General features: G+C 41.4%; 1 protein-coding gene across 7 annotated transcripts in view; it reads right to left on the bottom strand.

Annotated features, from left to right (window-relative positions):
• The window catches only part of LOC144042641 (myomegalin-like), a 68,167-nt gene that overhangs the window by 37,680 nt on the left and 18,394 nt on the right, over nt 1–12,093 (bottom strand). For 6 of the 7 annotated variants that reach the window (XM_077555474.1, XM_077555478.1, XM_077555476.1 and 3 more), the window contains exon 1: nt 53–1,961. In XM_077555474.1, the coding sequence (XP_077411600.1) occupies nt 53–1,360 (1,308 nt within the window). In that variant the 5' untranslated portion in view covers nt 1,361–1,961. Of the gene's footprint in view, nt 1–52; nt 1,962–7,115; nt 7,170–9,745; nt 9,903–11,632; nt 11,791–11,883; nt 12,008–12,093 lie in introns of those variants that run through there. The other variant, XM_077555480.1, reaches the window with a different exon arrangement.

Below are 12,093 nucleotides of genomic sequence, written 5' to 3'. Positions count from 1 at the left end.
TGTAAAAAAAAAAAAAAAGCAGTGCATTCGCAATTTTCCGATTCTGTTATACCTGGTGTGGCTTTGGTGGCGGACACTCTATATAAACATCCTCCGAACAGTCTTCCATACTACCCCGGTTAAGAACACGGTCTGGCCCAACATGCAGTTGGATCAGGGGGGCCTCCAGCTCAGGTGTTGCCACATGCTGGTATCTTTCACCATCCGGAGTTCCAAAGGTTGGTTCCAAAATGGGATCAGGGAAATCCAACCTTCCATGATTGGGGCTACGCCTAAGCAACACCGGAAGTTTACTGCCCTTGGTGCTTCGGACCGGTCGGTGGACAGCATAATTCTGTAACAAACAGAGGGCAAACGAGAGGCTTGGCCCAAGAGAGCCTTGGCCATGTGGAGCTCTGTGAGGGGGCGTGTCCGATATCTGGTTGTCCAATAGCTCCTTGGGAGAGTTCAACAGTTCATCTGTCGTGCCTTCGGGCTGAATGTAGTCTTCAGTCGTCTCCAGGGACGCTATAGAGGGACTGGAGCTGCTAGCTCTTCCTGCCAGAGTGCGGTCACTATCTGAAGTCCTTGACACATCCTGAGAACCAGGAACTAGTGTCAGAGAGGATGGAGGTTCATCTGGCTCCTCCCCATTTCCTTTTTCATCTACTTCCGCACCTCCACCACTGCCTCCAATGAAGCTGGCTGAATATCTGGTGGAAGGGCCACAGGAAGTGCTCCGCGCAAGCTTCCTGGGCACCTTACAAACCGCTTCATAGTCCGAGTCTGCCACGCGCCAATGGGAACAACCACGACATCTCCTAGGAGTAGTTGGCATGCAACGGTGAGACGCTGCAACCTCTGACCCCGGCCCAGTTGAAGATTGAGGGTGGTGGTGATGTTGGCAATCCAAGCTGTCATCAGCCCAGGATTCGTACAAGGAGTAGACGAGGTCCTCCTGAAGAAGAGCACAGTACTTGGCGTGGGTGAGACCTGAAATATCCACCATCCCATCTCCTGCTGCTTCACTTTCATCCACGGAAGTCACGGCGCTCTCCACCGAGTTTGTCTTCCTGTACAACCCGCCGATACACTGCCTGAGCCGATGCTTCTCTTGAAGGAGCCTTTGAAGCCTTTCGATAGAGAGAGCCTCCACGCGGGCTATCACCGTGTCAAAACGGTACATGCGGTCCAGCATGAAGGTGCACTTGGAGCAGGCAAACTCCCCGCGGCCGTCCCGCGACAGCTCCTGGCCCAGAGCGTGCGACAGCAGCACCTGCAGGTTGAGCTTGGTGGCCGGGTGGAAGATCCACCGGCGCTGGTTGCCATAGAGATCCCGTCCACAGATGCGACATGTCTCTTTCATTTTGTTGTCCAGCATTGAACAATCTGCTTCTCTCCTTTATGAGCGGTTGTATGCATAAAGGGCCATCGTGTTCAATCTGTTTTCATATCCTTGTGACTCATTGATAAAGATGTTGCACGCAGACATGTAAATTATGACCAGCAGGCATTCATACTGAACATCCTTGTCCTTTCTCTTCACTACAAGTACATTCAGTTAACCTTGGCTTGACAGGAAATATGAGTGTCTAGTCAGCCATTACAATACAACACTCAAACCAGGTGCGTCTTCTCCGGCAGGTGTGATGGTCCATGGCAACAGGCGTGGTGACGTTGTGTTAAAAATATCACTAAATCTCTGAGTAGGTTTTCATTCAAACCAGCGTTGTTCGGTAACCCAGCTCGCTCCTCTGCGCCATTCATTCACCGGACAGTCACGAGCCTGCTGCTTCGCCACCGGCTTCATCACGATCCGAGCGCCGACCGAGGAGTGTCCCGCCGCCCCTTTTACTGCGGACGAAGGCAGCCCGTAGCTGTTTTCCCAGTTCGTGGAAGGTTTTGGTGAGCGAAGGAGCGACGTCTCCCTCATTTCACAGCCGTCTTATTACCGCGACGGTCAGGTGCTACACGCCGCCTGACATCTTCCGGGGAGATATAACAAGGAGGCAGGCTGAACCAGACCCGCAGCATCGGAGCGTACCATTCACAGAAGACAAAGGGGTGTTCAAAGTCCGCGACCGTCACACAGGTTACCTCTTTCTCATAAAACAATGAAATAAATCTTCATTAAAGTACACCGTCTTTTATATAAATACAGAACATAACGTAGAGTCGTTATATATTTGTCTTTTATCAGGTTAACGGGAAATATACATCGCCGTGTTCCCCTTTGTGTAGGCTACTTACTTCCTTCTGCTCAGTTAGCAAAGCTCAGCTCAGCTCAGCTCGCCTGACTGACTTGGTAACTCCCGAGTAGCATTAGTGACGCTCTAGAAAATTTAAAGTCACGTTCAACTACAGTGTCTTCATTAAAGTTATAATGTTGCATCACTGTCAAAATAAGTGAGGCCGCAATTGGAGCAAACAGTCCGGCATATCATTATCATAATAATTCATAGACCACGTTTGTGTGTGTTTGAGCGGATGTGTGTGTGGAAGATGTATTAAGTTTGTGCGGTCCCATGTAATACAACAAATTAAATAAATAAGAAGAAGAAATAAGAAAATACACCCAAACCATAACCCTCACAACAAAACCCTTAAAAAAACATATATAAGAGGAACAATTATTAACCCATGGGCGTTATTTTATTTTGAAATGGCTTGGTCAGAAGCAACAAAAAGTCAAAAAATGGTCAAATAACGCCCAGGGGCGTCAATTCTTACTGTTATAAAAAACACACACAATTTCCTTTATATTCCACCTTTCCATCTATTTTCTACGCCGCTTAACCTCACAAGGGTTGTGGGTGTACTGGAGCCTATCCCAGCTTACGTCAGACAAGAGGCGGGGACCGGGGGTACGTCCTGAACTGGTCATCAGCCAATCACAGCATTTTGTCATCAGTTTGTGTATTTCTGGTTGCCTGGAGCAGATATTCTGACAATGATGCAAGTGTAATAGTCAAACAAGGTCTTTCTCAAGCATCTGTAACACATTTGCCAGTTGTGTCTGCCATTTGAACAGATGATCACGATGTCTTGCTGTGACTTGCACAAACATGCAGGAAAAAAAAAATCCTCAAAGGAATGTTTGGCTTGTTAATTTAGTGCTTTAAGACTCCAGCAGGGAAGGGTTGGTTAAACCCCCCTTAAAGGTGATTATTTGAAGGTTAAATGCTGAGTTGTTACATAACTATGTATTTTAGAATTCATATTGGAGCAGCTGCAAAGATAAAAAAGAAAAAAAAAAGGAAAAGAAAAAAACGCAATCCAAATAATGTATTAGCTATGTCTAGCCTATTTTGCCCGGCAACAGTGAAGTGAGACCAGTCAACACGATACTCCCTCCTCTCTGCCATTGATGGGGATCTAAATGGCAGCGGCGTCTGGGGAACAAATTAAGAGCTCTTGTGGTGGGTTGTCAGTCTGGAAGGACATCAAGTTGATATCAGCGTCTGGCTGGCTCACGCGGCGCTCAGAAGTCAACCTGATCTATCGACAGGCTGACTGAAACCAGAGTCAGTGAACTCCCAGGGTGCGAGATGCCAGCATGCACGCACGCACATATGACAGAGGGCACCCGCGTTGGAATGCTTACACACAAACACACGCATGAACCCTTTTTATCTCTGTAAACAAAACTCGTCTGGTGGGATATCGCTCGGCTCTGTTGGATTGATACACGAAATGCCCACAGTGGAAAGATTAGATCATAAAATATCAAACTGTATAGTACAGTAATTATTGGTTATGGGCAACTGATTTGTTATTTTTAAAGCTGACTTGGAATGAAGGGCATTTGCATATTTTAATTTTAGCATGACACCTTGTTCTCATCGTAAAACAGGTGTATTTTTATTTATTTTTTATCAATATTGTATGTTTTCCGTAGTGGATCATCATGACTGTAAAAATCATGAAACTGAATAATCATCTCATCATTTTATAATGTACTCGTACACAAATTCCGCCTGCATTTGATTGTTAATATATACCGGTATATGTGTGTATTTTTAACAACAAATGGAATTTTGAATCAGAAGTCATGGAAAATAGTGACATCCAAATATTAAAGCGGACATTTATTTATTTATTTATTTTATTTTAGCTTATATTATGAAAAAAATATATAATAAATTAAATATATATATATATATATATATTGTCAGATACATGAAGTATTTGCTTTAGTAGGCCGCAAAAAATGATGTGGCGAGTTGGATCGAGCCCCCGGGCCTTAACTTTGACACGTGTGTCTTAGTATGGCAGGCGCGATCCTGTACACGAGTATTCCAAATTTGAGCAGATACATTTGCATTAAACCCCACTAAATTGATTTGATAGTTAAATGACATGCAGAGGCACCTTGAAAACAAATCATTGTTTGTATGACAACATATTAAAGCTACAACAATAAGTAGATACTGTACTGTTTTATGATTAAAATGACTCATGAAACTCAAATAATATTTACACTGGTGGGTGATGTGAGCTGCTGTCAATATAATACCCTCCCTCATTCTGAAGATTTAAAAACATATTAGGAGTCAATGTGTCCTTGGGGGGGGGTGTTAGATAAAGCTCCAAGTGTAACAGGAGTCGGCACTTTGTAGTTATATAAACCCTCGCTAAGAACACACTTTTGAATTTGTTGGCTTTGCCCTTCCCGCTTGTATTCATTGCTGAAAATATGTTTTGTTGTTCACCAAGAGGAGGCAGACTTTGTCACATGTAGGCTCTGCCTTTTAAAAATAAGGAATAGGACTTAGTGGAGAGCTCAGTGATGGATTGCGGGGGTGGCGGGGGGGGGGGGTGCTCTTGTCTTTGTGTTCCTTTAAATACCAAAAAAAAAGTGATTTTAAAGGGACTGCAACATGAAAAATCAACTTTTTGGAGCTTTTAGCCATGTTAAAATGCTAATTCCTCACCAAAAACATGACCGAAGTTGTGTTTTCCTCCATTCGCCCCTGTATGAGAAATTCTAGGTTATTCTGCTCTCCAAGCACCAGCCCCTCCCAACCGGAGAAAACGAAAACGCGCAGGGTTGGGAGGGTTACTTTTAAAATTTAATCCATTACAGTTACAAGTTACCTGCTAAAAAATGTAGTTGGCAATGTAATCCAAGTACCATAATATTAAAGTAATGTAACTGGATTACTCCAATATTGAGTATGCTCATGAAGACAAAATCAGGGATGTGATTTGACCAAAGTGAAATTATCTGAAAATTTAGCCGGGGGTCTGGGGGCCGCTGGCACCCAGCTAGGTCCAGGGCAGTGCCCTGGTGGGGGGACACGGGGGGGCGAAGCCCCCCGAAGCTCATGGGTTTTCCGTGTTTTTAAGTACTTTCAATGCACTCACATGACAAAGAAATAGACAAAACAACAGCATAAATTTTCAATGTATATTGAACTATCCCATATAAAATGGCAGTTTTAGTCAACTCAAAATCAGTCACATTCAAAAACATTGGACTGTCTTTGCTTTTAAAAACTATCACTGAGAATATCATCATATCTAACTAATGTGATTACTAAGTTAACACATAAATAATGTTGAAGAGTTCAAATTTCATGAACAAATAATTGTATCATGACCAAATGAAAAGTAACTCATATTAGAGCATACCACAAATGTCTTTGTTATAGCAGAAGATGTTATCTGTCGGAGTCATGTGCATACACAATGAACTACAAAAAAATAATAATAATAAATAAAAAATAAAAAATAAAAAAATCGGAATTTTTTTTTTGGGGGGGAGATAAAAAAAAAAAGCGGAATTCCGCGAATTAGCGGAAAAATCACATCCCTGTATACTGACTTCCCTATGTTTGTGTGTTCCTTTATTGGGAGCAAAATCCAACAATTTTTTATCAATATCAGAAGGCGACCATTTTGCCACTTAATTGCTGTCGATAAAAAAAGCGGAATTCCGCGAATTAGCGGAAAAATCACATCCCTGCAAAATAAAAATAAACATCACCACAATATATATTCTATACAATGTGCCCCTGCTATTTGCGGGTGATAGCGACCCGGGCACCTTAAAAAATAGCAAAAATTCTAGTGTAATTAAAAAGCATGTAGGCTATTGATTGATTGATTGATTGATTGAGTGATTGATTGGTTGAAGGCCATATGCTGTTTTTGAACTGTCACTGAAAGCAACCACACCTCACAGTTTGATAGATAGATAGATAAACTTTTATCCCAGTCACAAGTTTAGCCGTGTATATGTTGTGTATGATGTTTAAATAGTGAATTGGCGGGAGGAAGATTTGTTTGGAAGGTGTAACTCACATTATGGTTGTAGGCTAGCGGGCTAGCTAGCAAGAAGCTACAGCGCGTAGCATGCCGCTGGACTCTCCGCTCAAACTTTCGCTCCGAGTAAATTTCAGTGAATACCGGTCGTCATTTCCTCCTCCCGTCCGTGAAGCTTTTTCCCGCGTTTGGAGGACATGACTAGTCAGTTTGTTCGTTCGTTTCCACCTCCCCGACATGTAGCAACGGTCCCACTCGCTCGGGCGTGCACGCGTTCTCTCTCGCTCTGTCTCTCTCTCACGCCCTTTTTCGCACTCTCTCTCATCGTAGGAATTGTAATCCCTCGAAGTAATCCCCATTTTTAATAAATGTACCTGTAGTCTGATTACATGTTTTTTTTTCCTGTAACTGTAATGGAATACAGTTACATTTTTTTTGCAATCTGATTACGTAACGGCGGTACATGTATTCCGTTACTCCCCAAGCCTTTTGGCACGGTTTGACGTCATTGCGTGCGGCCCCAACCCCGCACCGCCTCTGAGGACTAAACATACGCCCACTTTCTCTCAGACCTCCCTCCATGGGATAATGACAAAAGTCCATTTTAAAAAAACAGCTTAAGACCTATCTGCATGTTTTGTGGCTGTTGCGCGGTCTTGAGAGGGGCGCGGCAGCCACAGGGGGAGAGGCGGGGTTTTACTGAACCGAGCGTTTGACTTCGGGGTAAGAAAAATAGCCACCGAAATAACTCACATTTCATAAGAAATGACATCGCGATTGTGTCAAAGGTCAGATTTCATCATTATATGCCTATAGTTAACTGTGGAAGGGCTTAAAAGTAGTGCCTTTAACATATGATTTTGTCGTACCTGCATTTCCTGTTCGATGCGCAGCCTCTCATGACCGAGCTCCTCCTGATAGAACTGCGTAAGAAAGGGAAGATCATGCTCTTTTATGCACCTCATGCATGGCGATGAAAATGCATTTGATTTTAATCAAATATTTGTTCAAAAACAGAAACCTTTCTTGAGCACGACATAGGTTTCAATCTAAAGGGGAAGTCAACCGTAAACATTTCTTGACAATCCTGTTATATGCGACCTCACTAGTCATTCTGATTAATATTACATTTGTGGAATAGGAGTTATGCAGCAAAATCCAGCCATTTTTATCCATCTCAGGGGGCGGCCATTTTGCCACTTGCTGTCGACTGAAGATGACATCACAGTTGCTCTGGGCTCTGGCTACGACCAATCACAGCTCACCTGTTTTCTGAAGCTGAGCTGTGATTGGTTGTTACCTGAGATCTGAGCAACTGCGATGTCATTTTCACTCGACAGCAAGTGGCAAAATGGCCGCCTTCTGATATTGATAAAAATGGCTGGATTTTGCTGCTTAACTCATATTCCACTAACGCAATATGTGACTCTCGCCAAAGTCAGCTGGCATCGGCTCCAGCTCACACACAAACCTGACGAAGACAACTTCTGTAGAAAACAGATGGATGCATCTTTATACTGTTTCAGTTGCCTTCATTTACATCTTGTTTTTCTTCATTTCGACGGTAGCGCTGCCACTTAGTGAGTCTTATGAACAACCACTAAATTAGTAAGCAAGGTTTTCACCAGGTTATAGTGTAAACAGTTTTAATTGGAATGAAAAGCCACTGGAACATCTTCCACTAACACGCTAAAGATGCTGTCAATAACAGTAAATGTGGCCACCTGTTTATTGTATATTACCATGTTTGTTTGTTTAAAGACGTCCTCTGCACGCTGAAATAACTCCTTTGACCTACACATGATCAGCTGTTTAAATTAGGCTGAGGAATGTGACATATGCTGCTACAGGAGCTTCTTTCCACTGGAGAGGTCTGTTGAGAAGAGATGAGGCGGCCAAGTGGAATGCGGTAACGTTAGGAGGTTCGCGATAATATTTTCGACGACTTCTCGGCATCATAAAGACAGCCTGGTGGGAACGACGGCGTATTAGGGCCACGTATAAATATAGATTTTTTAGAGGGCGGGGGGCATATATTCAGAGAAAAAAAACTCGTAAATTTGCGAGTTTATAAAGGGGCAAATGTACGACTTTAAAAAGTTGCAAATTTGCGAGAACAAAACTGAAAGTTACGAGAACTACACGTAGCGTACTGTGTTTACATCTAAATGTGTTAATCAGCAGAGAACCTTTTGTTTGAAGCCACCTAGTTTTCAAGTGAGCAAAAGTATTAGAATGGACATTATTAAATTCTCTTAAAGTGAATAACATTTAAAGCCACTGAACATAGACTATTCCATTTTGAATAGCTACTGCCACCTGTTGACAAAAAATGAAACTGCACAAAATCCCCCCCTTATTTATTTTTTAAATTGCTTTTATTGAGACAATTCTACAACGGCATATTAGGGCCACGTATAAATATATATTTTTTAAAGGGCGGGGGCAATATTCAGAGAAAAAAAACTCGCAAATTTGACACTTTATAAACTCGCAAATGTACACGTTTTTTTCTCGCAAATTTGAAACTTACTAAGTTGATGTGTCAAATCTGCTGCTCTCCATCATTGACTAGCATTTAACTAAAGTATGCTTGCATCTGATTGGTTAGTGTTAGTCAGCTGAGCTGATAGGGGATCAGGAAGTGTTGTCGCTCTAGCTGCGGTGAATGACGAGCAAAGTTTACATTTAAGAATGAATCCGTCTCCCTCCTGCCATTTCATTTTGTCCCATTAACCACCAGCAAAGTTTTTTCTCTCGCAAATTTGCCACTTTAACTCTTTGACTGCCAAAAACGTTAAATAACGTTTAGTAAAATCCTATGGAGGAGTGCCAAAGACGTTAAAAGACGTTTGTTTCGAAACAGAGGTGAAACTAACCATTTTCTGTTGTTGATTACTGAAGAACGGAATAAGGTAGAAACACACTTTTTTTTCTGATGAAAGATGAGAGTCCAATCTTTCATTTGGTAGTATGTGTGTTTCCATAGTCCAAACACATAATTTTCTATGGACCTTGAAAGATCAGTCAAAATGCTTAAAATCGTCTGGCACTGGGGACAACCCGTTTCTGAAAACGTCTGGCAGTCAAAGAGTTAATATTATAAAGTGGCAAATTTGCGAGAAAAAAATTCCAGCAATATCGCCCCCGCCCTCTAAAAAAATATTTATACATAGCCCCAATACGCTGTCATAAATTTATGCACTTCAAATCTTTTTCGGGACAATTTTTTTTTAAATAAAGTTATTCTTTGTCGTAAGATGGTCTTTTTCTTTTCTTTAATGTTAACAAGGCAGAGGTTTACTTATAACAACTTTATAGACAAATAAAACGCTTTGAGGGCCTTGTCGTAGCCTAGAGTTGAAGGGGACGCAAAATGTATTCTTTCTGGGGTGGTGTAACATACGACCCGTATATGTCTACTGTAAGTATACTGTATATAAGTGAAGAGTGCACCTGCAGAGATGACAAGATGAAATGTCTTAAAGGGCCAGCGTACCTCCACATCCTTGTCCTTCTGTAGTAGAGAGGACGACAGCTGGTCAAGCTGGCCCTCCAGCTCCCCCACCCGATGAGTGAGTGTCGTCTTCTCCCCACTCAGCTCTGTGATGAGGGCCACCTTAGAGTGAAGCTCTTTTGTCAGCTCTTCGATAATTCTGAAATCACACACAAGCGTCGTTATCAAGGATGCTTATACGACTACAGAAAAACATTGAAAATGCTTTGGTACATTGAATGGATGGATGGAGAAGAAATCAATTATCTGTTTCATGTATGCTATTATATCAGCCATGGGATGGGTGCATACTTACTGTACTTAAGCATACCGGTACTCTTTTCCAACTACAGTAAAATTTTGAGGACCAAATTTACCTACTGAGGTCAACTAATGTCTTATTTCATTTCTCAAATCTCTTTTTTCCTTTTATTTAGATTTTCTGAATGTTATGGAGACAAATATTTCTCCATACAACTTGTGTTCTCCATATGTTTCCAGACCTGGCAATGTATAGAATCAAATTCCATACTTGTAGAATCATTAGAATCATTAGAAACAATCACGGTGATTCTTACTAGCAATATAGAAATAGGAATTGGTGTTCTGCTCATCATTGTCCTGTGTTAGATGAATATGTGTAATAAAGGTTTCACTGTTTGAATTGAACTACTGAAATAGGTAACTTTCATATTATATTCTAAGTTGATATCAACGTCCTCATTTTATGATCTGGTATTAGAAAATGCATATTGGTCTAGTTCCCAAACTTTTAGAATTAAATAGAAGCAGACAATGTTCATGCAATTAGCAAAATATATGAGCTAATTGACAGGGTGGACATTTTTGGCTAATGTTAGCATTTAATGAGCACATAGCATATCATCACTTATTAGCATGATTCAGCTGGCAAGCTGACTGTATCGTGTTTAACAAATTTCTGAAATATCAACTGATATTTCACGATGACAGAGTGGACATGCTAAGCTTGACAACAGCCCGTTTTACAAACAGACAGAAGTGTGAATATTAGGGGTGTCAAAATGAGTGCGTTCATTTTGAGTTAATTTAAAGTTCCTTTACCGCCATGAATTTTTTGAAAGCACGATTAATGACCGCCTCTTACTTGGAAAGCCCGTACCGGGGGAATTGCAGTCGCAATGCAGCAGACACGTTCACATCAAAATTTAGCAGTAATACATTTAATAATAATGCATACATTTGTGGAGACTGGGGTCAAGTTGTATTTGACAATTTTCAAAATGTGCAGAATTTCAACTTCATGTTAAAGATTAGAGATCTCTTAATATGAAAAGAAAAATGCATTAAGCGGTCACCACTGTCTTACAAATGCAATTATGCCATCTAGTGGCAGAAAAATTACCTAAACACAAATCAATATCACACATTTTTTACAGTACAGTGCATCTTTTTAATTTTAACTCAATTTAATGAATGAATATGAAATTACTTTATCAATGATGAAAAGGTGCAGCCATATTTGCATTAGTTTAATATTTTCCCACTTTTATGTTAACAAGAGTATGAAAACTAAGTTTTTATTGTAGATTTTTTTGTACATTTTTGAACAGATATAAAATTTGCGATTAATCGTGAGTTAACTGTTGAACTCATGCAATTAATTACGATTAAAAAAATTAATCGCCTGACACCGCTAGTTCATTATTCTGCAACTCTGCTTTTTCTGTCTCCATTGAAGAAAGACAACATACTGGTTCTAACGCCAATGAAAACATCGTAGGATTGGGTGGACAGCCATTTCATGGACACATACGAAATGTTCAATCAATGTGATTATGAAAATACAATAAAAAATGATAAATTGATTTGTTTATCAAATAATTAGTTCAGTGCCGTTTTTTCACCCACCTGTCTTTCTCGTTGTTGGATGAAGGCATGAGATTGCGAGGCCTCTCATCCACAGCAGTATCTTCCATAGCGGCATCTTGGGAGAGGTCGCAAGAGTGGGAGTGTGACCCCGTTAACGACACCGACCTTACTGCCTCATTGCGTGCTAACTGGGCCTCCTGGGAAAAAAAATGCACACCCGCAGAGGCAGGGCTGGGTGAACATAACTGAGTCGCCATATGTGCGAGGGGGTCGTGAGGATGCTAATTGACCTCCTGCAGGAACTGTATCTTGGTCTCCAGCACTTGCTGCATTTGTTCGATCTCCTGCTGCCTCTCGTGACATCGTCTCTGCACCTCTTCCTCATTGTGGTCGGTCAAGCACTCTGCTGTTGTGCTGTCAAAGATGAAGAAAAGACAGTCAGACTTTTGAAGGCCTCATGACGGAGGTTTTAGTTGGGGTGAAAAAAATGGAACATGATG

Source organism: Vanacampus margaritifer, chromosome 2, assembly GCF_051991255.1.
Source record: "Vanacampus margaritifer isolate UIUO_Vmar chromosome 2, RoL_Vmar_1.0, whole genome shotgun sequence".
In the NCBI taxonomy this organism is placed as follows: domain Eukaryota; kingdom Metazoa; phylum Chordata; class Actinopteri; order Syngnathiformes; family Syngnathidae; genus Vanacampus; species Vanacampus margaritifer.
This window is presented reverse-complemented; position numbering and strand designations above follow the sequence as displayed.